Here is a 25649-nt window from a genome sequence, read left to right on the forward strand (position 1 = left end):
CACTTCTCTTCTCTAGTCTCTTCTCTACTCTAGTCTCTTCTCTTGTCTCTCTATTCTCTTCTCATCGCAACAATCTGTAAAGTAAAGGGAAGTGAACGTGGTGATCGTGGTGCTCAACCACTATTAGAGTAAGAGAATTCAACAACAAACAACATCTCCAAATCAAGGTAAGTGTGATAATGCAAAAAGATTATTTTATGTGAAAAATCTTATATAATGTGAAAAAGAATGTAGATTATGAAAATGATGATATAATAATGAAAAAATATAGCTTATGCAAAATATGATAGAGAAATGAAATAAAAATAGAATTTAAAAAAATCTTATACAATGTGAAAAAGAATGTAGATTATGAAAATGATGATATAATAATGAAAAAAATATAGCTTATGCAAAATATGATAGAGTAATGAAATAAAAATAGAATTTAAAAAAAATCTTATATAATGTGAAAAAGAATGTAGATTATGAAAATGATGATATAATAATGAAAAAAATATAGCTTATGCAAAATATGATAGTTACAAATCCCCTTTTGTCATTTTTGTCTTTTAGGATAAAAAACACCAATGTCTTCCTCATCAAGTGATGAAGTTGATGAAGCTTTAGAAGAAATGGTTGACCAAGTAGTTGATAATTTCATCGACTAAGTTATTCATGCTCACCCCAACAAGCAGAAAAGACGGGCTTATATCGAAAGAGATCGGGAACAAGGACACAATTGGCTATGGAACGATTATTTCAAGGAAAATCCTACATACCCACCGGAAATGTTTAGGAGGTGTTTTCGAATGAACAAGCCTTTGTTCCTCCACATTGTCGAACGTGTAAGTAATGAAGTTCCATACTTTCAGCAAAGACGGGATGCTTGCGGAAGGAACGGGCTATCTGCACTTCAAAAGTGTACGGCAACTATACGTATGCTGGCATATGGTCAATCGGGAGATACATATGACGAATATCTCCGTCTTGGTGACAGTACATCACGTTTATGTTTGGAAAATTTCACTAATGCAATAATGCAATTGTTTGGAAATGAGTATCTACGAAGACCTACACCTGAGGATCTTCAACGATTAGCCAAGGAGAGATAGTATTCATGTCGGTGATATGTTAGCCATGCGCAGAAAAGTTCGAGATCAAGACAAGCATGCTCGTCTGAAAGCTGATTTAATGGAAAATATTTGGCAAAAGTTTGGTGATGAAGATGAATAAGCTTTGTATGTTCTTCAATTTTTCAATTTATGTAATCTACTCTTAATGTATTGAATAAAAAGTTTTCAAATATTTTATAATATATTTTAATGTTTTATTCATGTATTCTGAATATTTTGAATTTTTTTAAAATTATAATAAATATTATTATTTTATTCCTATGAACTCTTTTTTGAGGTTCACCAATGCAGAAAACAACAAATACAGGTTCATAACTATTCATGGACCCACCAAAATATATTAAAAAATCTTTATGAACTCCAAGGGGGATTCACCAATGCTCATGCTCTTAGAGGCTAACCTAGTACATGGATCAAAGAAAGAATACAATACAAGCATGTAAAATACTCTTAGTAATATCTCGCGGGCCACGCAATTTCGTTCAAACTAAACCCTCTTTAGATACATTAGGCCCAGAATTAAATAGCCCAAATGTAGACTCATTTGGATCGTTCTGACCGGGTTGGATCGCTTGCAGTCGCTAGTTGATAAGTATGAATTGATTAGGGGAGGGAGTTTAATTTTACCATAAGTTTAACATAAATTTTCAAATTTACCTTTAAACAATAATTATTTTTATAAATATTTAAATTTTGTGATAGAAAATTAAATAGCTCTCCTTAATATTTTATAAATGCTTTAAAATCTTTATATATATAATAGACTTTGCTTCTCTCCCACCTATGCCAACGAGGACGCCACGTCATAAATTGGACTCTCCTGCGCGCGACACGTGTCCTCTGCGCTGCGTTTCATTAAAGTGTTTTCATATTATTTCGGGCTTGGTGGTGCGCTTCATCTGCGGCCCATCGACCACAAGCTTTAATTATGTCTTCTATTGTTCTCCTTCTCCGTTGTAGGCGCGTTTTGTGTTTCCATGGAAACTGATCCTTCTTCCTTCTGATCCATCAATCAACCGGAGCCATAGCGAATCTAGAGTTTCCAGCAAACTATTCATCTTCTTCCTACTGATCAAGTAATCAATCGGTTACGAAATCACTGCTATTAAATTCTATCTTTAAATCAATCTACACGATCTCTCTTCAATGCCACTTTAGCTCTTCAAAGGCAGTGTTGGTTCGACTATAAAAAAAGTTAGCATCCTTACAATCTGTAGCATCCTATCAATCTATTATAACCAAAACAATCTCCTTATTTTCTGAAAAAAATGGCTAATGCTCGATTGGGTCTTTTCGTATGTGATTTCTAAGGTTCAACCCACTCTTTGTTCTCCGCCATTCAGCTACTGCTTACTGAGCACATAAAAATTGATGACTTCCCAGATCCAAAAGCAATACGCTAGACGTCATGTCTCAATATGAGGTTAATTTACTTCCTTCTGGGATTTTAGAAGTTTGAGTGAATCAATCATCTTTTTGAGAAATCTCCAACAGAAGATTTTGTTGGTATTTTTTTAATGAAAAATACCGATGGCACATAAGTAACAAATAATGCTGGGAGAGACATTGCATTCCGTCGGAAGAGGAGAAAACCGACAAGTATTGGCGACGTCGACACCAGATATTAAGGCAACAACCATCAGATTCAACCTTTGATTTACAGCAAAAACAGTGTTTGGGTGACTTCACCTCTTTACCTTCTCTTATTGCTACCATCGTGTTTGCTTTCCTTGACATTACCTCTTTAGCTGGACTACCTGGTAAGGTACATCAATGTCTTTTCTTGATGACTTACTCGATTTTCTGATCAAACTTTGTTAATAATCTTCATTTTTCCTTCAGCAATTCAGGCCAACAAAAACAATTGCTTAAGTTTTACGCTCAACTTGAGCTTCACATTTCATCGGACAACGTGTGCTTCTGTGTACGATTTTTATATTGCCATTAACTGTTGATCCAAAAAACAAATCTAAAATCCTATATGATTTTATGTATGTAGATAATTAGAAGAGCTTAGTGCTGCAAGCAGTCAAATTATTATGTTATCATTGCATTTTAAGATCACAAGATTCCGTAGCTAACTTGCCACTTCAACTATACAAGGTAACATAAATTCTTTGAACCTCATAGTAAAAGCTACATCTATGGTCACTTTAATGGGTATGCCTTTTCTGCATATCAGTGGTCCATTTTTGAAGTGCAAAAAGTGGTACTTGGAAAACAAGTAAGTTAAAAAATTTCTTTAATTCTGGATCTTTTCCTCTTCAAGAAAAGATGTAAGATGGCTTTTCTTATTTCCAGATAGACTACTCTTCGTAGCCCTGATTGTAACCTCAGTACATGTGATGGTGAGAGATGCTTATTCAAAATTTAGAATTGATGTTAGTCTTTTAGTCCCTGCAATAAAAAGATCGCAGATTAAAATATTTGTTTCTTTTGTAGGAATAATTCATACACTGATGTTAGGAACATTTTATATTTTAAATGAAAGCTGTAAAACGGAAGATGAGATTCTATCTTACTGGATTTCATAAGTTTCACAGAGACGAGAATATAGCTTCTTTCTTTTGTCAAACACAAGTTATTTGTTTTTTCATTATTATAGTTACAAATGTGTTTCTACATATGTGCTCTTTTGATTTGTTGAAAAAGAGGTAGTAGAGAAGACGAATTACACAAACACATACCATGGATATGTTGATGAATGTTTACGGGAAAATATAACGTACATGATGAGTGACTGGCTAAATCAATAATAGATAGATTAAAAGTCGTATAAGAACAAAAGCATTTTAGGTGATGTTGAAAAATATGCATAAAAAGTTGGAAATCTGCTACATATATTTGTATTCACACCTGGTCAATTATATTTTGTATTATCAAGAGTAGTGATTACGCAAAAACAAACCAAATGTGCGACTATCTTTGAATAAACCAGCTAGGAAACAAATTCGTTTGCTTATGTTTGTGTTCCATTTATGACTTATTGCAGATATAAGGTTTAGTTTACAAGTCTGAAGCCCATAAAACACATCTAAGTTAATTATAAAATGTAACTATGTAAGGTCATATTTTTCCCTCGCAGACGATGCTTCTCGAAGCTCTAATGAATTAATCTGATGCTTCAAAAACTATAATAATGCTTCTTTGATGGTCTGTTTCTCTGTCTCGGTAGGCTTCTTCACCCATTTTCTCTACCGTATTTAATTAGTATCTTTACCACTCAAACGACTCATATCTGGTGGGTAAATAAAATGAAAGCTTCGATTGGAATTTTGAGGATATTAGCATTGGCACATATTGATAAGAACTCGCTACAACCGAGTAAACTAACTATGGCGGGTATTTGTTCTTAACTACCAAAATTTATGTCTTTAAATACTAGGCTTTGCGGATGTAGATTTTAGTAGGCTTATTTTGGAGATAAATAGTGTGGAAAATTATCGTAGTTCAAGAGTTTCTGAAGTATTTTGGTGGAAAACATTTGCTACGAACCAGCTGGGAGACCAACTCCTCCCTATTGCTCTTAGTCAGACCCTCAAACCAGCTCTTATGCGGTTTGGTTCCAGTTCCAAGTTAATAAGAAAGCGAAAAGGCTTTTACTTTCTCTTCCAATGAATTTTATTTGCAGAAACTAAGAGTTTATTCCGAGAACTCACTTTTTTTTTTCTAATTATAGCTGTCACACAAAAAAAAGTGGTTACAGTTAGTCAAACAATAACAAACTACTTTATTATACCATTTCCAAATATTGAGTTTATAATAAAATAGTGTTTTAAAGCATGTGTTATATTTCAAATCATTAGGAAAGACCAATGTATTATCTTCACATAAGAAACGAAAATGGAGATTATTGCAAATCAAGCCCATCCTTTAGAGCTTGGACATGAACTACCAACTTCAGCCATTTAAGATTATAATATCAGGAAAATACAACTGAATAATGCAACCATCCTTCAGCTAATAAGACGCCTAGCATATATCAAATAGAACTTGCCCGAGCTCCAACAACACACTTTTTTGCAAGCATAACCGTATCATGGCTCCTGTAATCGTAGGGTTTATGGTGAATATAACATTGACAGATTTCTGAAATTCATCCCTCATGGTTTCTGTTATTCTATTAGGTTATAATACTTATTAACAAATAAGTGTCATATACATAGGCTAAAATAATAACACACCTTAAAAGAATTATTGGGCTGCACAGAGTTGTACATATACGTCATGCATCCTTTTTATTGGGACATTCAGTCAATAAAAAAACAGTGTGAATCATATCAGTTAAAACCTGACTTCTTTCTAACAATATAATACATAGTATATACAAGTTGTTTCTAAATACACAGTGTAAGAGAAGTTACTTTATTTAGAAACCATATAATAAATGTCATGAAAATCAAACTCTTAATATAATATTTTATACACAAACACTTAGTATAAACACAACCATTCTTAATAACAATAAACATTATTAAACACCACAAATTCTAACATAAAACCCATCCAATAAAAATCTACAATAATATAGTTCACACATCACACGACAATCACAAACAATTAAAATGGAGATCATAATATGAATGAAAGATCAATAAAAAGTGAACTTATATGATTTAAAAGAAAAAAATGATAAAAACATATACACCACCATAATAAAAATAGAAGATACTCTCATTCAAATCATTAAAAAAATTTAGTTAACTGCAACAAGACTAAAACTAAATCTTTTTACAACAAAAAAAATTAATAGTAAAATTACAAAATAAATAGATAAAATAATTATATAAAAAATTTACACATAATACAGAATCAAACATTTTAAGAAAAATAAACTTGTAGAACAAAATATAAAAGAACATTTAAAACTATTGCTAACGAGCATAATATATCTTATCACATATAATCTCTCATCACCTAAAACTTTCTAAAAGACAAAAAGCATTATCATACACGTCTCTTTCAAATGAAACCAAAACACAAACCACAAAATCATTAAAAAATAATTACCAAGATCACATGTAAAGTATATCCCGCCCGTAGGGCAGGCCGATCCTAGTAATTCTATAAAACATTTATAAAAGTTTATAAAACCAAACCTCACCTCTGAATACTAATCTTTAGACTATCTCCAATGGTACATTATTTTTTTCAAAATGAAATAATTCTATAACAGAATTGTGTTTTACTTCAATGGTACGATATTTTAAAATAAAAAATAAAGTGATAATAAGAAATGGATTATTATTTATATAGATTAAATCTATTTTTAATTATATTGTAAAGTAAAAAAAAAATAATAGAGTGAAAATAGAGTACCAATGACAGAGTCTGCAGTGTTGCTCATGCCAAGAAGTATTTGTGATTTGAGGAACGTACATGCCAAAATAGAGAGGACAAACTTATGGAACGACATAAATACATCTCGATTTGACTTTAGTTGAGAACAAAATTATTGTTATCTAGTTATTCCAAGCTTGAGTTTCGATTCATGCAGTTTACATGTTGTATTGTGTAACCAGATAACCAATATGGTTTAAGTTTTTTTTTTGCTTAAACCGTGTATTTATATATTGTTATATATATATATATATATTGTTGTAACAAACTTTACAGAACTAATTCAATCATTCAATATGGTATCAGAGCAAAGACCTCTTCTTCCATGGTGATTTTAAACTTTCGATCATCGTGAGTCTTTCTCGATCTCAGATTCTTCTTCAGCTTATTCTTGTTTTGATTGTTTTCGAGCTGGAGATTGTTACTTCCGTCTACTTTCTCGTGATTCTCCTTTCCGTTTCTTGAATCGCGATTCTTCTTGTTTCATCTTTCGTCTCTTGTTTCGGCTATCCCTGACATTAGTTAAAAGACATTCAAAACTTGAGTTAATCATTCACTACATAGCACATACATTTTAAAAAAAAAAACCACCAATCCAATCAAATCGATAAGGCATATAAAAAATGCATTAGTTCCGTTGGGGTCTATCCGATGACGTCTAAACTGAAGATGCCTACTACAAAATCAAAACCATGGAGAGAACACGGTATTGGCAACTCAATTTGTGTTTGCAATTCATGGTCCAAAGGGTTAGAGATATCGAAAGATAAAAATCCACTATGGCTTGTGTTAATTTGAAACGTAGGAGACACTGGAGAGATCACCATTCTTGTGCGATATTTTCAATTAAAATATATATACAAAATCTCTAATTAATAGCCAGTTTAGACTCTTTACTAATGTACCAAATCAAGAATATTTTATTCTTTTTCCTTTTGTCAAACAAATATTTTATTCCTTAAGCTCTCGGATTCTGCAAAAAAAAAATTGCTAATTAAATAATAAATAATTTAATATTTCTGCAAAAAATGAGGGTAATTCATAAAAAATCATTTTAGTTGCCAAATTAGTATATTTTCTTTTTGGCTGAATAACATAAAATTGACTCACGTGAGCTAATAATATAAAAGCGGAAGAAAGAAAGAAAGGGCAGAAAATAAAATCGAAAAAATATATCAAAAGGCTCTCTCTCAGTGTCCTCGCCGCGGAATCGCCTTTCGAGCCTCGAAGAGACTCTCTCTAGGGTTCGGTTCATAGATAGATTCCCCCTTCCTCCCTGCCTCAGCTGGTTTCGATTCTCTTCATCTCCGATCGAGTTTATAGGTTTTGATTCTTCCTCTGTTATGTATTTTCATTTTCTAGGGTTTAGATTCACTCTCTTCTCTCCTTTTGGGGTCACCGAATAGCATACAACTTTACTAACGCTTGATTGAATTTCGTAGCTATTGTGTATTTGTTCTCGAAGTTGAGAGCTTGTTTATTGATGATCACATCTCTCAACGGTGTCCTTTTTGAGGAGATGAAAAGTTTCTGACTTTCTTTAACATAGTTAATAAAAATAAAGAGTTAAGAGTATATGATGAGTCAAGTTCTAATTTTGATCACAAGGTTGTTTTTGTTTTCTTTTTTTTTGTGTGAGTAGTTATCGGCTTTGTTTAGGATTCGTTGCAGTTCTCATAGCTAAACTGTAAGCTGACTCTTTTTTATTTATTTTCCAGAGGTTCAAAAGGTTTTTGAAAGGATGGCACACAATGGCAACGATGAAGTTATGGCATCTCAGTGTGCCAGTGCTATGGTTGATATCAATATCAAGACTTTGGATTCTCAAACCCACACCTTACGTGTCGATAAATGTGTAAGCTAACAGATATCATGTTTTCTTATCCTTTATACTATGGACCTGATCACATCCATATGATGCATAATGAAGGCTTTAAACTATGATAACAATGCTTTGGTTGAAGTCGTGGAACTAATGCCTTATCTTAGTCTTCACTTGTTTTGTTTGTGTGTGTGTGGCCTATATAGCCTTTTCAAAGATTGGTGTACTGTTTCATTTTTCAGGTCCCTGTTCCCGCTTTGAAGGAGCAAATTGCTTCCGTTACTGGCGTTGTTACAGAACAACAACGCTTGATATGTCGAGGACAAGTAATGAAGGATGATCAACTCCTCTCAGCCTATCGTATCCTTCTCTTCTTTTCAATCCCTTGGTTTCGATTTTCGTGTTTGTTAGTGTCGTGTAGTAAGCCTGTAATTTCTGTTTATTTCTCTGGATAAAGTTCTTTAACGGGTCCATCTTAGATGTTGAAGATGGCCACACTCTGCATATGGTTGTCAGACAACCCATTTCACCGTTATCCGAGGGTTTAACTGGTAATGCAGGTTTGTTTCAAGTTCCCTCTACTCAAATGATTTGTGAGAGATTCTATTTCGACATGCTAAGTGTAGATTTTGTTTTTCAGCGGCTGATCCTGCTGCGAGTGCGGGTGACCAGCCGAGCGGTCAACGGTCACGAGTTTTAGTAGGATCCTTCAACATCGATCAAGCAGATGGAGTCTATTCAGATCTTGGTCAGGTGGACCCTCTTTTATCCGTTTCTGTTTTTTGTATGTGTTGGATTATGTGTGAGCCTTTTCACGAGCTATGTTTCATATCTGGCAGATTGTTTCAGCTGTTCTGGGTTCACTTGGGATCTCTAATACAGAAGGTGGTGGTAACGGTATGGAAGGAATTGATTCTATGGTAAGTGCCTATAATATCCTATGAGTTTCTATAATTCATTTTAGATCTAAGCTACTGACGTTTATTTGCTAGGGTCCCCTTCTTGAGAGTCTAACTCGGAGTTCTGGAGGACGATCTGTCACACCAAATGAGGCTGACCAGACATCTACACCCTTGGCATCTTCACAACCAGCTGTATTTACTCCCTTGGTTCCATAATTTCTCATGTTACACAATTTTTTGCTAGTAAGGTGCATTATGTTTATGTTCATGAGAACCCTATATTTTTACCATTGCAGGTGATTCCAGATTCATTGTCAACCTTATCCGAATATCTAAATCATCTGAGACAAGAATTTGCTGCAAATGGTTAGACTGATTCGAAATGATTGGTTCTGTGTTGAGAACAAATCTCGAGATTCTAACAATGGTACTGTTTTCTTTTTTTGCAGGTAGCAATGCTAATAACTTGCAAGTTCCTGTAAATTCAATGGGCAATGTGCAAGAGTCTGCTTCTACTACTGGAGAGAGTCGGATTCCAAGGCCATCTCATTTGGCTGAAGTGCTGCAATCAACAAGGCAATTGTTGACCGGTGAAGTAGCAGATTGTTTATCTGTATGCCCTTTTCCTTTTGTCTCCCGTTTCATGAAGTCTTATCTGAATACCACTTTTGTCTTTGCTTAGTGACATACAGTGTTTTCGATATCTTTTTTATTAACTGACTTACTTGAAACTGGCATTGGATGGTCAAAGCTATGGAAACAAGAATAACTGTTTAGTGTTTTGTATCTCCCTTCTGCAGAATCTCTCAAGGCAGCTCGTGGATCATGTTAACGTGACCGATCCCTCAACCCGAAGGTTGTGCCAGTCAAACATGATTCAGTCAGGAACCCTCTTGGAGAACTTAGGCATTTCGCTTATGGAGCTTGGCCGTACCACCATGATGCTCCGTCTGGGACAAACACCTGTGCGTACCTACATATTATGAATCTGATTCTTACATTTTTTATGATGCATTACCTTACATATAGTTCTGTTCACTCCCCTATATCTGTAAGAACGTTGTTATCTAAAATATTAGGATGATGCTGTTGTGAATGCTGGGCCTGCAGTGTTCATATCCCCTACAGGGGGAAATCCCTTGCCGGTCTGTCTCTTTGTGTTTTTTCCCCTCTTCTTTAGCAGTGTGTACGCTCTTTAACTTCGTATCTACCTTTCTAATTCTTGTAGTCACACTCGTCTCGGACGGGGACGAGTACTGGAGGCTTACAAGCAGGAACTACACATTCTAGCCCTTTCGGTGGACAATCAGTTACCTCTACCCCTAGAAATATTGAGATAAGAATACGCACAGGTGCCGTTCATACACTTAATTTCTAAGTTCTTTCCTGCTATGTTGAAAATCTGCAGATCAAGTATTTTTTTTCTACACCTTATATGGATTCGTCTTGGTTATATTAGGATCTTGGATGCCCTCTAGTGGGACAAACCAAAGAGAAGAAAGTAATACACAACAAACCCCTGGACAGTCGGTCCCTCCTCCACCCAGCGGCACTACTGATTCTTCCCCTTCAGTGAGAGGGCCATCTGAAACTCCTCGAAATCCTGTGGCCTTAGTTATACCCGTTGTTGCTAGATATCAACAGGTATCTACTGGCGAACGTAACTCCACTGGACTAAATGGTGTGCATCAGCCTGTCGCTGAATCTTCTAGGCAGCCACAGAGTGCCAGTACTCCAGGTAACATGCCTTCCGCTATGCTACTGATTTATTTGTTAAAATGTCGTCTAGAGGAAACTGTTTTTTGTGTCGTTGTATGTTTGATTTGACGTGCTTAGACCGGGTAGTTTTTAAGTTGCATAAAGATGGATAGGCTGTGTCATAATTCATAAACATTCTGCGTCTCTGACTTCAAACATGTAGGTGATAGCACTTCTGCTCCAGGCGCTCGAGGTTTCGCTGAGTTCAGAAACAGAATCCATCAGATTTTGAGACCCGTGACTAGTCGAGAAGAGCCTCAGGTGGCAGTATATTCATCGGCCACAGCATCAACGGAAACAAACGAAGCAGTTTCAAATGCACAAGTAGAGCCAGCAGCAACAGGGATGGATGAAGGGAATTTCATATCAAGTGTTCTTCAGCAAATCATGCCATTCATATCTCAAAACGTGCCTTCCTCAAGCTCAGCTGAAACTGCTGGCAGAGCCAGCAATAGCAATAGACAAGCCTCTTCAAGACAGGTACTTCGTATCTCCACTGTTTCGCCATCTTAACTTATTGCATACTTATTTTTATCCGTAGTAGATTATGTAACACGTCATTTCACTTTTGTGATTAGTATTTGGATTACTTTTGATCTTTGAATTGTGTAAATATAATACTAATGAAATTACTTGCTTGTGATGCAGGAGGAGGAAGGAGCAGAGAGAGGGGAATCAAGTAGGAGACCTGAACCACCGTCATCTCCAGAGTCAAAACGTCAGAAGGTAAAGCTGAATAAAATGAATTTAGCCAACTAAAGATACTATTGAGATTCCTTTGGTTTATGTTAAGATATTGTAGACATTAAGATCTGATAATGTGTGTGTTTGCATGCAGAGAGAGTGAGAGAGTTTGTTGGCGCAAGAGAAAAAAGAGCAAGGGAGTGGGAAGCACACACTTTTTGAAGAGTGATAGTTTTTTTTTTACTTCTTTGGTTATTTATTCTCTGAGCTTTTGTGATTCCAGAGATGGTTTTGACATTTCAATGGTATTGGGTAGGATTACCTAAAACTTGTCCATTTTATTTATTTATATAAAATTATGTTACTTTCCCAAAATATAACTGCATCACATTGGGTTTTGCAAGCAGAAAGCTGGAAGGTATACAAAACAAAAACAGTAGAAACTTAGGCTCCACGGATAACCATTAAAAGTAGGCATGGGCATTCGGGGTTTCAATCGGGTTTTGGTTTTGTCCAATCGGATTTTTGGGTTTATCAAAATCAATCCTATTCGGGTTATACAAAAGTTTGGTTCGAGACTGGTTGGGGTTGGAGTTCGGGTCGAGGTTAGTAAATCTTCAAAGAACCGGTACAACCCGATATATTTTCGGATTCGGGTCTAATCAGTTATTTGGTTTAAAAGTACATAATTTGTATTTACTTTGTAACCAAAACATAAGTAAAATCGGTTCTTCAATTTTAAAATACCTGATTTATATTTATTTTGTAACCAAAACATAAGTAAAATTGATTCAAAAATAAGAAAGGAACATCAAACGCGATCATTCAAAATTAAACGAAAGGTAAACATAGTTATTGATAGAAAGAAAACCAAATAAAAGAAAGCATAAAACGAAAACCATGTTCTCATGAAATGAGAACGTTATTCAATGAATACAAAACCAAAATCTAAAAACTTCAAGTTTCAATAACCAACTTTAACCATCAACATTAATGTAATAGATAATTATTTTAAATGTTCAATAATTTCTTAGTGTATTTTGAATACATATTAGGAATTAAGATCATGTTTGATGCAAGTTATTTTGGGAGATTTTGAATCTTTCGGGTTCTATCGGGTACCCATTTAGGTTCAGATTTGGTTCGGATAATACTCATAACCCAAAATACCACAAAACAAGATCCAATCGGTATTTACGTCGGGTTCAGATCGGTTCAGATTCATTTTTATCGGATCGGGTTCGGTTCGGATTTTCGGGTTTGGTTTATTTGCCCAGCCCTAATTAAAAGAATTGGTAACCAATAAAAAATGGCAATTTTCTCAAATAGTTCTTTTTAAGTTTTTGTCATAAAAATAGTTATCAAAAAATAAAATAACTAAAATATCATTTTTATTTTAAAATTTTTAATTTTTATTTTTTTATTTTTTTAAATTTGAAACTTTATCTCCAAACTCTCACTCCTTAATTCTAAACTTTAAATCTAGATTAGTTAACCATAGGGTAAAAATGTATTTTTATCCTTTAATAAAATTTATTTTGGTCATTCTTTATTGAAATCTATTTTTGTGACAAAAACTTAAAAATAACTATTATAGAAATTTTTTCTTATAAAGAATATGAAGAATAAGAAAGAAATGAATAAAAAAGAATAAAATAAATGTTAAGGAATGTAAAAGAATTATAGGTAACAAATATTTCTCGTAAATGGTGTAAATTGTAAGAAATGTTAAGAGAATTCACTATTCCCATTTAGTATCTTGATCATCATTTAGAGTCTTAGTAGGGGTTACTCGTTGTTGTATTTTAATGAATTTGAAAATCTGAACTAAATTTAATGTTATCGGTTCTATGATTTTCAAATCTGTATTAAAATCATGTGTTATTGGTTTAATGATTTATAAATTCTGTATCAAATCAAGTGTTATTCAATCCCACGGATTTACTAATATATTTGATTTTATAATGGATTTGAATGGATTTGTTTGGATTTTTTAGTTAAAAATACAAAGATTCAAATCCGAGGGAAAACTCCGGATTTGCATATTTTATTTGGATTTATAAATAGTATATGAATTTCTAAATCAATCAAAATGTCCGTAATGATCATATGCCAGAGATGGATATGACATGGATATGATTTTACATGTCAGCTTAACATCTCTGACATATGGATGTGCATAGTTCATACATAACTTACTATATGTATGAACTAGTACGATACAAACTGAATAACTAACTGCGGTGTACCAATAAATTGTTAATCTAGAGTGCGTCGATGTGACTATGGGTGAAAAATCTTCCTCTGGACTTGTTAAACTTCCATTATTAACATGAGTTTGAGAATAATTGTAATAACTATGGTCTGGACCCCATAAAGTGTCTCTATTGTTACATGGATATGATTTTTCTTTTTGATACATTAACTTGGTTTGGTTGTGTCGGTGGTAATAGATCAGCCTCCATTGGATACTGACGTTAGAGCACCGGCATTAATGAAACTCCGGTTGGGGTTCATAATTTGAATTTTTTATTATTTTTTTATTTTTTATTTAAAAAAAAAAAAAATAATAATAATAATTTGACCAATAATGGACCGCCATGTGGTGTGGGATCCGCTGAACAGTGATGATTCGGTTTCATACAGAAGGAGCGTGGCGAGACAGAATTATTACTGTAGCATATTATAATTTTTTTTTTCTGGGGAAACGTGTGAACTCCATCCACAAACCTCCAATGGTGGTGCTCCTAGTAACAAGTACATCATACACCACTTATGGATGTGACTATGACATGAAGGTAAGATCTTGAATTCTGCTCGTCATTTTAGAAGAAGAGACAAAAATTTAATAAATACAAACTTTAGGACTTGATAACTGAGACTGGATTGGGGAATGGTATTTTGACAAAAGAACGAATGATAGCTCACCGTCACCAAGGAACCTTACAATGCCTCCGCCTGGTGTTTAGTATGGTATGTTTTACATGTCAGCGTAACATCTCTGACATATGATCATTACAAACACAGCTCAGAAGTTTTCTTCATTGGTGTATTATTGGCAGTGGCAGGTAACGTTAGTGAAGATGGTGAATGAAGCCAAGGCAAACAATCCAAACTGGGGATCATAGAGAGAGATATAAAGCTTATTTTGAGTAGATATCTTATCTCAATGTTGACAATATTCTCAAAACTACGTTTGTATAGTATATAAGCTTCTCAAACAACGGCTTATTCTGACATGTTACTTCTCCAGTTCAGTACTGATCTCTACTAGATTTTGTTGTACAACATTTCAAAACCACAACAAATGTGCATGGAGATTATACAGCTAGTGTGGTTCAAATACATTAGACTAATCATATAATAGCGTGGAACAAATCAAACAAAAAAATAATGGAAATCATAAAATAATGATAACCTTATTTCTTTTACTTTTGGGATTTGTGTACTTACTTACTAGTACTACTAATAAAAACATGGCATCACATAACCAAACTGCGTACTATGTTGTAATTGCACAAAAAGTTACTGTCTAATACTGTCCCCTCTCTTCTATATAAGCCCAACTTCTCCTTCATTTTCTCGCCTTTAACCCCTAAAAACCCTTTGCTTCAAATCCCAACCAATCCAGCTACAAATTCACTTCCATATATATGTTCTTTCCTACGTGAAACGCTCTCTTCCGCTATTGTCACCTGCATTGCTTTTCATCCATGCACACAAAAAATAGTTTCAGACTTGAGTTGAACCGATAAGTTTTTGGTTGTCTTCTAAGACAATAGAACTATACAAGTAATAGTATACCTTTTGCGTTTGTTCTTCAAGACAGTGGAAGAAGATGGATTGCTGTGCCAGTTCCTCTTTCTCTGATTGATGAACCAATTGTTTATCTGCTTTAGCTGCAAACCTGTCTCCTGCACCAACCTCGCCTTATCTTCCTCCTGCAAATGCTAATTATTATCACCTGGGAGTTTCATTAAATGGAAGAAAACTAATGAGAAAGAGAGAGAGAGAGAGAGCTGACAGTAGGGTAAGGCCATTTGGAATGAGACTGCCACCATCCTTTGAGAACAGAGGTGGTGTCTCCAGGTAGCTTCCCAGCTCTTCTCTTCCTCATTATCTCCTCTCTTATGTCTACTATCTTCTCCTTGTAACCCTTTTTTCCACACCAAAACAAACAAAGTGTCTACCCTTGTTGGAACATCATTCATGTAAAACCTAGAAGAACAAGTTATTAATTAGTTTTGCATATATTACCTGTTTGAGTTCATGTTTAAGTTCTTGTCTAACACGTTCCATCAAAGACCTCTCACTCTCAGTAGGAATCAAAGGACCAAAACCCAAAACATCTAAGCCCCCATCGAACATATTAGCATCGCTCTCTACTTGTTCATCTTCATCGTCCGACATTGTTGCTCCCATTCCTTCACCGGGAGACACTCCTATCTCACCAACAAACAACACACACATGGTTTAATGATAACCCGACAATAATCTCGTAAATCAAAAAAAAAAAAAGGAACTTGTCTCTTACTAAATGACTAACCGGTTAAGCTTTGAAGAGACTGCTCAATCTCCCAACAAGCCATCACAGCTTCCATCGCATGAACACGCACGTGTTGTTGCAGTTGCTCTTTGAAAGAGCATAGAAGCAGCACATAATGCGTCTGTGTGTTATAAACTAAGATTAATTTCATTTCATAACAATTAACTATTAATTAATTTTATATTATATTATAAAGTTTTTATTTTATTACCATGAACTGGTCAAGCTCCTTGTCGTCCCCGCCGACGAGTCCTTGCCCGCCGCCGCATAAAGTGGAGTACTTGGCGACGACGTGCTGCGACTGAGCAAGCTGAGCGTCGATCCTCGGCAACTGATCAACCGGAGTAGCGATTCTCAGACACGCGACGTGCGCCGACAGAAGCTGCTCGTAGAGAGGATGAGAGAGGATCTCCGACTTGTGCCTCGCATTCTGCCAGCTCACGACTCCTTCTCCTCCTCCTCCGTCGTTCTTGTTCTCACCGCCGCTCATCATCTGCTCGGCTCCTCCTCCGGTTACGTCGTCGATGACGTCTCCGACAACGGCGGCGTTGTTGTTGTTTGCGGTGCGTTGGAGGAAGGAGGAGGAGCGGGAAAGCCACTGGTTAGCGGCGACGGCGGCGGCGGAGGAAGGAGAATCGGAGCTGCTCGCGGCGGTGGCGTTGGCGGCGGTCGTGTGGAGGTTGAGGAAGTTGTTGTCTGAGCGGAGGAGAGCCGTGTTGAGCCAGTTGGGAGGCGCAGAGTCCTGGAAATGTTGTTGTTGTTGCGGAGGTGGAGGAGGCGGAGGAGGTTGGTGTTGGTCGGTGAAGTGATTGAAAGAGAGGTCTTGAGAGAGATGATTCTGATGAAACGCCATCGTTTTGTTTGACTTTTTTTTTGTTGTTGTTGTTGTGTTCGAATCTCCTGTGTGTCTGAGAGGGAAAGATAAAGAGAGAGAGAGAGAGAGAGAGAGAGAGAGAGAGAGGAGGAGAAGGTGAATCTCTGCTTCTTATGACGATTGTTTCATATGTTTCTATTATCAATCCACATAAAAACCTTTTTTCTTTTATTTAATCGAAAAAGTGACAGAGAAAACGTTTGTGTTTTTTTATATATATGTAAGGGTGTGCAGACTCCACAGAGCTGAGACGAGCGAGAGATATTAGACCAACTATTCTCTCTCTATTTTTTTTTTTACCAGAGTAATTATCAAAGCGAATTAAAAAAAATAGAAGTGCTTGACAAAAATGTTTTATTTTTGCCAAGGAAGAAAAATTTGGTTTCTCAATTTCCAATCACTGTGGTCCACATATAGACTTTTTTTTTTTTTAAAGGGTGATTAATGAGTAAAATAGAAAGATTAGGTCACGACAAAAATGTGATTAAAGAAAGTAGGTCGTCATGCACTCATCTGAGTCGTTCATTGTGAATGACGATTGGATTCATTAAGATCGGACGGCGAAGCAAGGTCGTCGAGAAATAATAAATGTATTTTCTTTTTAAAAAGGAGTTGCTACGTGTTGTGTTTTCAGACGCAACGTATCTGGATCCACAAGCGCGTGTCTTTCACGCTCGAATTTAGCTGCCGATGCACAAACGGAACAGTAAAATACGGTACGCATCTCGAAAACAAACTCTATAACTTTAAATATAGAGTTTTTTGCTCCGTAAAAAGAAACTTCAAAACTTCAAATTTAAAGTTTTAAAAAGTGAAACTTTATATTTGAAATTTCACTTCTAAAAACTCTAAATTTGAAGTTTCATCTTTTTATTTGTATTTTGATCCTTATAATTAATTATACATCACATTTATGATTCTTAAGTATTTTCTCATCCATAATTTTAATCTTTAAAACTTTTGTATACTTTAAATATTTCAAATTTATTCTATAAATTAAAATTTTACATATAGAAGTTTATTTAAAAATCAAAAAAAGATTTATAATATTTTAAAAGTAGAATTAGACAACAAGAATATTACAAAAGAAACTTAATAATTTTTTTAAGAAGATATATACTTGAAGACATAATTATTACACAAATTTAAATATTACATCAACACTAATAGTCTAGTAAATTTTTTTCAGAACTTTTAAAATATTTTCCAAACAAATTTTGTATAACCGAAAATGGAGCATTTTAAAATAATTTTATGTAATAATGTGGTATTTTTCTTGTAGTTTAATATTTCATTATGTATTTCTATTTATAATTTTATATTTTAGTGTAATATTTTCTTAATTAATATTACTATAATATTTTATATATGTGCTAGTTATCTACAAAAGTTTTATGGATTTATATTAATTATGACAAATATAAGGAGTATAATGTAAATTATAAATAATTTTGAAGTTAAATTTGAAGTTTTGCTTTTGGAGAAGAACACCTTGAAACTTCAAATATAGAATTTGCAAAACTCTATAATAGGGAGTATTTTTGGAGATGCTCTTAGTGCATCAAAATGGGGTGGATTATGCAGTTATAAGCAAATAAAAAAAATCATTACTCCATATATGCAGTAATGATTTTTTTGTTTGTTCACAAATGCATAATCCACTGTATTTTGCAGTAAATTTTACTGTGGGATTGGAGATACTCTTAAAAGAAACAAAAGTACGTGTGAATAATTAGCTTCTTGGATGCTTAGAGCAAGTCCAATAGGAATCTTTAGCAAAAAATCCTTAACAAAAAAGTATTATAATAATATGTGGGGCCCACGAAATTTAAGAGTTTGTGTTAAATTAATCCTTAGTTAAGGATAGACTTGTTACTGTGCGAAGATCCTACCGCCACGTGGGATCCCGCGATTGGCTCTTTCCTTTTTTTTTAGCTAAAAAAAAATAATAAAAAAATAAAATAATTTAAAAACCTTACCTCGGTTATCAAGCCAAGAGTAACAGCGTTGCAGATGGTCTTAGCATCTCCGACAATGACATTTAAAATTGCACTAAATTTAGTGCTTTTTTGTCAAATTATTTTTGTCATTTTTAACAATGACACCAAATTTTATACCAAAAATAATATTCTATTATTTAATATTTTCAGTTTTAAACTTTTTAAATTTTTATTATTTGTAATTGATAAACAATTATTTTATCACATTGTAATTGATAAACAATTATTGTAATTGATAAACAATTATTGTAATTGATAAACAATTATTATTTTTATTATTTATAAGTGATAAATGATAACAGTCATTTAATAATTTATTTTGAAAATAAAAAATAAAAATAATTTTTTTTTTTTAATTTTGTAAAAATAAATTTAAAATACAAATAATACAATATATTTTTGTTTAATTACAAATTTTATAGTAATTGAACTATATTATTAAATGTAACATAATAAAATATGTAATTTAAAGATTTGATATGATGAATAGTTTTACATTAAATTTGGTGGGATAGTGTCAATTTTAGTGTTTTGTTGGAGATGAAATTATACCAAATTTGGTGTTTTTATGTATTTTATTGGAGATGTTTATAGTTTTATTTTATAGTTTTAGTGTCTTTAAGCTTTATTGTATAATCAAGTTTATAGTTTCTCTTGTATCATCTCTTTGAACACATAATTTATTCTCTCAATTCATACGGTTTACTATATAATCTGAAGGAGGGAAATCAGTTTAACCATCATGCAACTATTCTTTTATATGCAAAAAAATAATATATATATTCTTTTATATGATCAACGATAATATTGTTGTTTATACATGTGTGCACGTAATCTACTTTTGCTCTACCTCAAATGATAGATTTTGAACTATAATTTTATGATTGTTGCACCGACGAAACTTCGCAAACTGTTTTTAGTTTTCCTTCAAGATTGTCTTACTGATAACTTTATATAAAAAAATGGCAATACAGTTAAATCGCAATACGAATATGTTTTAAAATATTTTATATTCTCCTTGATAACATAATTTCAAGCAACACCATCTTGAAATGTCTCCACTAATGGTTCAATCATTCGATAAATCGTTTAAGGGAAAATATGATTTAAAAAAGCCAATAGCTCTCTGGCTCAGTTTCCTATGTCGAACCCGTGAGATTTAAGCCGCCTCGCTTCCGCTTCGCCTCCGTCGTCTTCTTCCACCGGTGATAAGAGAAATCTCATTCCCCCTGATCCGCCTGACCCGCTCCCTACCCTTTCCTTAGAGCTATTCCCCATCCTCTCCCCTACCACCTCCTCTAAGCGCCTCAACCGAACTAGAGTTTCAGTTCTCTCGACTGAATCTTCTCCCCACTCTCCCTCTAACCAAACTGTCCAACAGCCCTCTGCTGCTGGTCCTTCACTTACTGCTGACATTGAAATGGAGTTGGAAATTGTCTCTGGCTCTGTTCCAAATCCCAGATCTGAAACTACTGTTGTTGGATCTGTAACAGATGCTCACTCCAACTCTACGGTGAATCTTACTGTCTTGTCACCCAAGACTAGCTCTCCTTTGCAAACCAACAAAGCCATCTCACCTACTCACACATCTACTGCCAACCCGTCCAACCACCACCATTCAAATGCGACAGATACAAATCGTGTATCTGCCACTTTACCTCCAAACCCTGTAACCGCTGAACCCAAACCCGCTGAACCCAAACCCGTCTCAGCAACTACTCAATCTGGTACTCAACCCAATGCCCATTCCTTTCCCACTCTTGTTGAAAAAATCCGAAGGTTTGAAGATAAATCCTTGAAACGACTAGCACCTGCTACCACCTCAGCTACAGATAGACCAACGGTACTAATCCCTGATGAAGTCTTTCAGAAAGGAGCAGCATTGCACAAGGACTTCATTGTTTGTATTTTCAATGGTCGACCTCCGCCCTACAGTCAAATCCAAAGTGTGTTAAACCACATGTGGGGCAAAGGTACTAGACCGGAAATACATAACAACCCGGCCTCTCGCAGTCTCCTAGTTTGCATCACTAGTGACTACTTGAAGAAAAAAATATTGGAAAAAGGCTACTGGTATGTAGGAGATTCGATGTTCCATACCGAGCAGTGGACATCAACTCACTCAACTAAAGCTCCCTCTTTCAAGTCGATCCAGATATGGGCTCACTTAACTGGCATTCCACTGGATGTTAGGCATCAGGATGGGCTCAGTTTGGTAGCAGGTCTTGTTGGTGAACCTAAGGAAACAGATGATTTCACAAAAAACCTTGTTAGTCTCTCCCTCTCACATGCTAAGGTCGAAGTGGATTTAACCAAGGCCTTACCTGACGTAGTTGAATTCACTCGGCAATCAGGGGAGGTTGTTGAAGTCACTGTCTCATACCCTTGGCTTCCTCCAACCTGTTCTCATTGCAAGGAGATGGGTCATATAGCCAAAAACTGCCTCCTAATCCCTTTACCACAAAAAAACCCTCCAATCATCCCACCTTCCAAAACTCCATCCAAGACACCTACCTCCAAAACACCAGCCAAAATTCCCTCAAAAACACCATCTGTTCTTTATTATCGCCCAAAAACCATCCCAATAAAAGTTACTGGAGATGCAATTGAAGTGAATTCTCCTGGCTTTACTCCCTTGGCTCCTATTGCAGACCTACCCTCTCCTTCTCTAATCGCTCCTCCATCTACGTTACCCTCTACCTCTTCCTCCCCTGCTGAACCAGACCCAGTTCTTACCTTAAATAATATTGTCCCGGCCCCTCTTCCCAAATTTACCTCACCCTCTAAACCTTCCAAATTTACTAAGATGAAAACACCCGCAACCTTATCCCCTATCACCTCTCCCTTAACAAAGCAACCCTCTCTTAATATCCCTAGTCCTACTTACCAACCTTCACTGAAGAGGTCTCGTTCTGATCCATCTTTGTCCCCACCTAATTCTCTTAGCCTTTTAACCTCTTCTTTAAAACCGTCTATTTACCCTTTAATCTCTAACCATTTCTCCCTTTTGGCCTTTTTGGACTCCTCTCATCCTACGAGAGAGTCTGCCCCCCCTTCTTAATGTGTACTAAGCTATTTTTTTGGAATGTCTGAGGACTAAATGTCCCGGCCAAGCATACCCCTTTTTGTGATTGGCTTCGAACTAATAAGCCCTCTTTTGGTATCCTATTAGAAACCCATATTAAAGATCAGAATGTTACCTCTCTCTTGGATAAACTTTGTCGTGGATGGAAGTTTGCAACTAACCATGCCTCCGACGAGGATGGTAGAATAGTCGTTATTTGGAAAGATGATGTCCGTGTCAGGATACTGCATCAATCAAGGCAAACTCTAACCTGTGAAGTCACGCTCCCAACAACCCATCCCTTCAACTACACGGCAGTTTATGCCTCAAACTTAAGAACAGAGGGGATTCATCTGTGGGTGGAGCTTCTGGACATTTGGCAATCTCACCAGCTACACCTGCAGCCTTGGATCCTTGGAGGTGACTTCAATGAGATTCTTAACCCTTTTGAACACTCCCTCTCAGAAGTAAGTGTCACTACTCCACAGATGCAAGAATTTAAAGATTTTTGACGCAGTTGGAAGTCTTTGATCTTCGCTTCCAAGGACCGCTGTACTCTTGGAGTAACCACTGCCCCGAGAGCCCAATAGCCAAAAAACTAGACCGTCTGCTTGTAAACTCCAACGTCATCTCTGCCTTCCCCAACTGTTCTGCGACATTCCACCCTCCTCTCTTTTCTGATCATAGCCCTTGTGTTCTAGACCTAGCTCACCCCCTCCCCCTTGGTGGTACCAAACCCTTCCGTTTCTTCAATTACCTCACCCACCACCCCTCTTATCACCAACTGGTAAATGAGACATGGAATCTTGCCGGAAGTTTGGCACTAAATCTCACTAAACTGAGCTGGAAGCAAAAGAGTGTAAAGGGAGTGTTAAAACAACTGAATAGAGAAAATTACTTTAATATTCAAGTGAGAGTTTTAGAAGCTAGCAGTTTGTTACAGTCCGTGCAGGTGCAAGCTCTCAACGATCCTTCCACTACTACCTTTGAAGAAGAACGAAGAGTGCATGAGAACTGGGTGTTCTTGAGGGACATTGAAGAGAGTTACTCCAGGCAGAAATCGAGGATCAACTGGCTGTTAGAAGGGGATCAGAATACTGCCTATTTCTTCAGAATTTTCCAGACTCGGTGCAGCTACAACTCCATTCGTTCGTTTGTTCTGACGTCAGGAGTTATCCTCTCGGACCCACACCTGATGAGCCTTCACGCTATATCGTATTTTCGCAACATCCTAGGTCCTGATGTTCTGGTTGAGCCGCGGCTCCACTCCTCTCCAGCTTGGTTTGGGTTGCTCATATCTTATACTCCCCCTTCAGCACTGCTGCCTGCCCTTACTGCCTTGCCGACTTATGAAGAGATTACCTCCCTCATGTTTAAGCTGAACCCAAATAAGGCTCCTGGCCCCGATGGTCTAACTTCAGCATTCTACAAGTCTTCTTGGAGCTTCCTCGGTCAGGAAGTTGTAGAGGCGGTATTGCATTTCTTCCGTCACTCCTTCATGCCGTCTTCCACCAACTCATCTATTCTGACCCTAGTCCCAAAATTTCCTGGAGCATCCCTTATCTCTGAGTACCGACCAGTCAGCTGTCTTAATACCTTGTACAAAGTAGTCGCAAGACTACTAGTCAGGCGTCTTAAGCTCATCCTCCCTTCCCTGATTGTTACAAACCAAACAACGTTCGTAAAAGATAGACTGATTGTGGAAAACACTACCTTGGCGGGGGAACTTGTGAATGGATACCATAGGAGACAGGGACCGAAAAGAATCACCATTAAGGTGGATATAGCAAAGGCTTTTGACACAATCTCCTGGGAGTTTCTCTTCAACTGCCTTCACGGATTACACCTGCCTCCTCTCCTCATTGACTGGCTGAAAGCATGCGTGTGTTCCACAAACTTCACTGTAGGGTATAATGGGATGGTTCATGGATACTTCAAAGGGAGCCGCGGACTGCGTCAAGGTGACCCACTTTCCCCGTATTTGTTTGTTATTGCAATGAATGTCCTCTCTGTCATGCTCAACCGTGCAGCCTCAGAGCTAAAGGTCAAATATCACCAGAGATGTTCCTCTTCAAGACTCACCCATTTATGTTTCGCTGATGACCTTCTGATCTTCATTGACGGATCTATAGACTCTGTACAGAATGTCCTCCAGGTGCTAAAGGAATTTGAGCTTCGTTCTGGTCTTGCGGTTAGTGTACAAAAGAGCTCCTTCTTTGCGTCTGGCCTATCTCACCAGGAAATGGACACCATCAAAGCTTCAACAGGCATGCCGAATGGGATCCTACCTGTCCGTTATCTTGGAGTCCCGTTGTGCACAAAGAAGCTCACACTAGCTAACTGCGAGATCCTAATACAGCAAGTAAAAGCTAAGTTTAACTCCTGGACGGTCAAGACACTCTCCTTTGTGGGACGGCTACTCTTAATTAAAACGGTTATTGCTGGGATCACAAACTTTTGGTGTTCAAACTTTCTGCTTCTTATGGCCTGTATTGCGCGAATCAACTCTCTATGTGGCATGTTCTTATGGAAGGGATCTATTGAAGGGCATCACATTGCAAAAGTATCATGGGAAGTGGTTACTAGGAGCAAAGACGCTGGAGGACTAGGAATCAAGGACTTAGGCGCTTGGAATCGGGCTTGCTGTATCAAGTTAATTTGGATGCTGTTCTTTCAAGGTGGGTCAGTGTGGGTGGCTTGGTTCACTTCAGAGGTGCTTCAAGGTTCGCTATCTAACTACTGGACTGTGAAAACCAATGTTAATAATTCTTGGCTAGCAAATAAACTAAACAAGATGCGTGGAGAAGTGTATACCTGGATCAAAATGCGTGTAGGCAATGGAGCAACTTGTCGCTTCTGGACAGACCACTGGTCACCCTTTGGATCATTCCAAGACTACTTCTTACAAGACAGGGCTTCTAGACAGGGTATCCCCCTTGATGTTACTTTATCAGATCTCTAAGGTCAGAAACCTGGGTACTTCCAAGAGCTCGATCTGAAGCGATGGTGCAGGTGCAAACATTCCTAACAACACTGGTGCTGCACGAAGGGATGGAGGACGGCTATGAGTGGATTGTCAATGGAGTGAGGTCTAAGAGATACAAAACTGCACAGATATATTGGGAGATTAAAGGAGTAGAAGCACAGGTACCTTGGGCGAGTGTGGTATGGACTAAAGGTGGAATCCCAAAGCACAATTTTCTGGCTTGGCTGTTTATGTTGAACAGATGTCCTACACGCGATCGTCTTCTGGCTTGGGGGCTGCCTGTTGATGGTACTTGCTTGCTCTGTAACTTGGGGCCAGAATCTAGAGACCATCTGTATTTCCAGTGCCCTTACTCCTATAGAATCTGGTCGGAGATTTCTCGGAGGTGCTCGACTACGCCCTCCCGATCATGGCAGGATACGGTAACTCAAATGTTGCTTTATCAGGGAACAGACTTGCCAAGCGCCTGATCTTATTATGCTGGCAGGTTGTGATCTACCTATTATGGAGAGAGAGAAATCAACGATTGCACAATCAGCGCTTCCTCTCAGAGAATGA

The 25649-nt window shown here is 36.5% G+C and overlaps 3 protein-coding genes across 8 annotated transcripts; 2 read left to right on the top strand and 1 right to left on the bottom strand.

The window, feature by feature from the left end:
- Positions 1-7572: 7572 nt before the first annotated feature.
- Positions 7573-11996, top strand: LOC106411052 (ubiquitin-like domain-containing protein CIP73). Of its 3 annotated transcripts, none has more exons than XM_013851728.3 (16): positions 7574-7778; positions 8174-8310; positions 8520-8637; positions 8757-8837; positions 8918-9030; positions 9117-9197; positions 9270-9371; positions 9476-9545; positions 9629-9792; positions 9980-10144; positions 10259-10324; positions 10408-10531; positions 10639-10917; positions 11101-11417; positions 11586-11663; positions 11776-11996. In XM_013851728.3, exons 2-16 carry the CDS (start codon positions 8197-8199, stop codon positions 11782-11784), a joined length of 1881 nt encoding a protein of 626 aa, XP_013707182.1. In that variant the 5' UTR covers positions 7574-7778; positions 8174-8196; the 3' UTR covers positions 11785-11996. The 3 variants fall into 3 exon arrangements, with proteins under 3 accessions (XP_022562173.1, XP_013707182.1, XP_013707183.1); XM_013851729.3 differs by having other exon boundaries at positions 8757-8828; XM_022706452.2 differs by lacking the exon at positions 10259-10324 and having other exon boundaries at positions 7573-7778.
- Positions 11997-14955: 2959 nt separating this feature from the next.
- LOC106410520 (homeobox protein knotted-1-like 3) lies at positions 14956-21679 on the bottom strand. Of its 4 annotated transcripts, none has more exons than XM_013851033.3 (6): positions 16379-21679; positions 16168-16288; positions 15879-16063; positions 15646-15777; positions 15426-15562; positions 14956-15316 (listed from the first exon to the last, which is right to left on the bottom strand). In XM_013851033.3, exons 1-6 carry the CDS (start codon positions 17018-17020, stop codon positions 15313-15315), a joined length of 1221 nt encoding a protein of 406 aa, XP_013706487.1. In that variant the 5' UTR covers positions 17021-21679; the 3' UTR covers positions 14956-15312. The 4 variants fall into 4 exon arrangements, with proteins under 4 accessions (XP_013706487.1, XP_013706486.1, XP_048617910.1 ...); XM_013851032.3 differs by having other exon boundaries at positions 14956-15324; XM_048761953.1 differs by having other exon boundaries at positions 15646-15807.
- On the top strand, positions 20462-25649 carry LOC111208089. Its single transcript, XM_048764283.1, has 7 exons — positions 20462-21769; positions 22276-22572; positions 22623-24851; positions 24940-25032; positions 25118-25252; positions 25453-25513; positions 25579-25649. The coding sequence occupies exons 1-7, from the start codon at positions 20462-20464 to the stop codon at positions 25647-25649; spliced, it is 4194 nt and encodes a 1397-aa protein (XP_048620240.1).

This window comes from Brassica napus, chromosome C7, assembly GCF_020379485.1.
Source record: "Brassica napus cultivar Da-Ae chromosome C7, Da-Ae, whole genome shotgun sequence".
Lineage (NCBI taxonomy): Eukaryota > Viridiplantae > Streptophyta > Magnoliopsida > Brassicales > Brassicaceae > Brassica > Brassica napus.

What these genes read in the sequence shown, in the direction of transcription:
- LOC106411052 (XM_013851728.3), top strand. Translation starts at nt 8,197, where the DNA reads ATGGCACACAATGGCAACGATGAAGTTATGGCATCTCAGTGTGCCAGT. An exon ending in AAGTAGCAGATTGTTTATCT is followed by an intron (nt 9,793 to 9,979) that starts GTATGCCCTTTT and finishes TCCCTTCTGCAG; the next exon opens with AATCTCTCAAGGCAGCTCGT. An exon ending in ACAGAGTGCCAGTACTCCAG is followed by an intron (nt 10,918 to 11,100) that starts GTAACATGCCTT and finishes TCAAACATGTAG; the next exon opens with GTGATAGCACTTCTGCTCCA.
- LOC106410520 (XM_048761952.1), bottom strand. Translation starts at nt 17,020, where the DNA reads ATGGCGTTTCATCAGAATCATCTCTCTCAAGACCTCTCTTTCAATCAC. An exon ending in TTAAACATGAACTCAAACAG is followed by an intron (nt 15,808 to 15,878) that starts GTAATATATGCA and finishes CAACAAGGGTAG; the next exon opens with ACACTTTGTTTGTTTTGGTG. An exon ending in CCAAATGGCCTTACCCTACT is followed by an intron (nt 15,563 to 15,645) that starts GTCAGCTCTCTC and finishes TAGCATTTGCAG; the next exon opens with GAGGAAGATAAGGCGAGGTT.
- LOC111208089 (XM_048764283.1), top strand. Translation starts at nt 20,462, where the DNA reads ATGGAGTTGGAAATTGTCTCTGGCTCTGTTCCAAATCCCAGATCTGAA. An exon ending in TTGAACACTCCCTCTCAGAA is followed by an intron (nt 22,573 to 22,622) that starts GTAAGTGTCACT and finishes TTTTTGACGCAG; the next exon opens with TTGGAAGTCTTTGATCTTCG. An exon ending in AGACAGGGCTTCTAGACAGG is followed by an intron (nt 25,033 to 25,117) that starts GTATCCCCCTTG and finishes GCGATGGTGCAG; the next exon opens with GTGCAAACATTCCTAACAAC.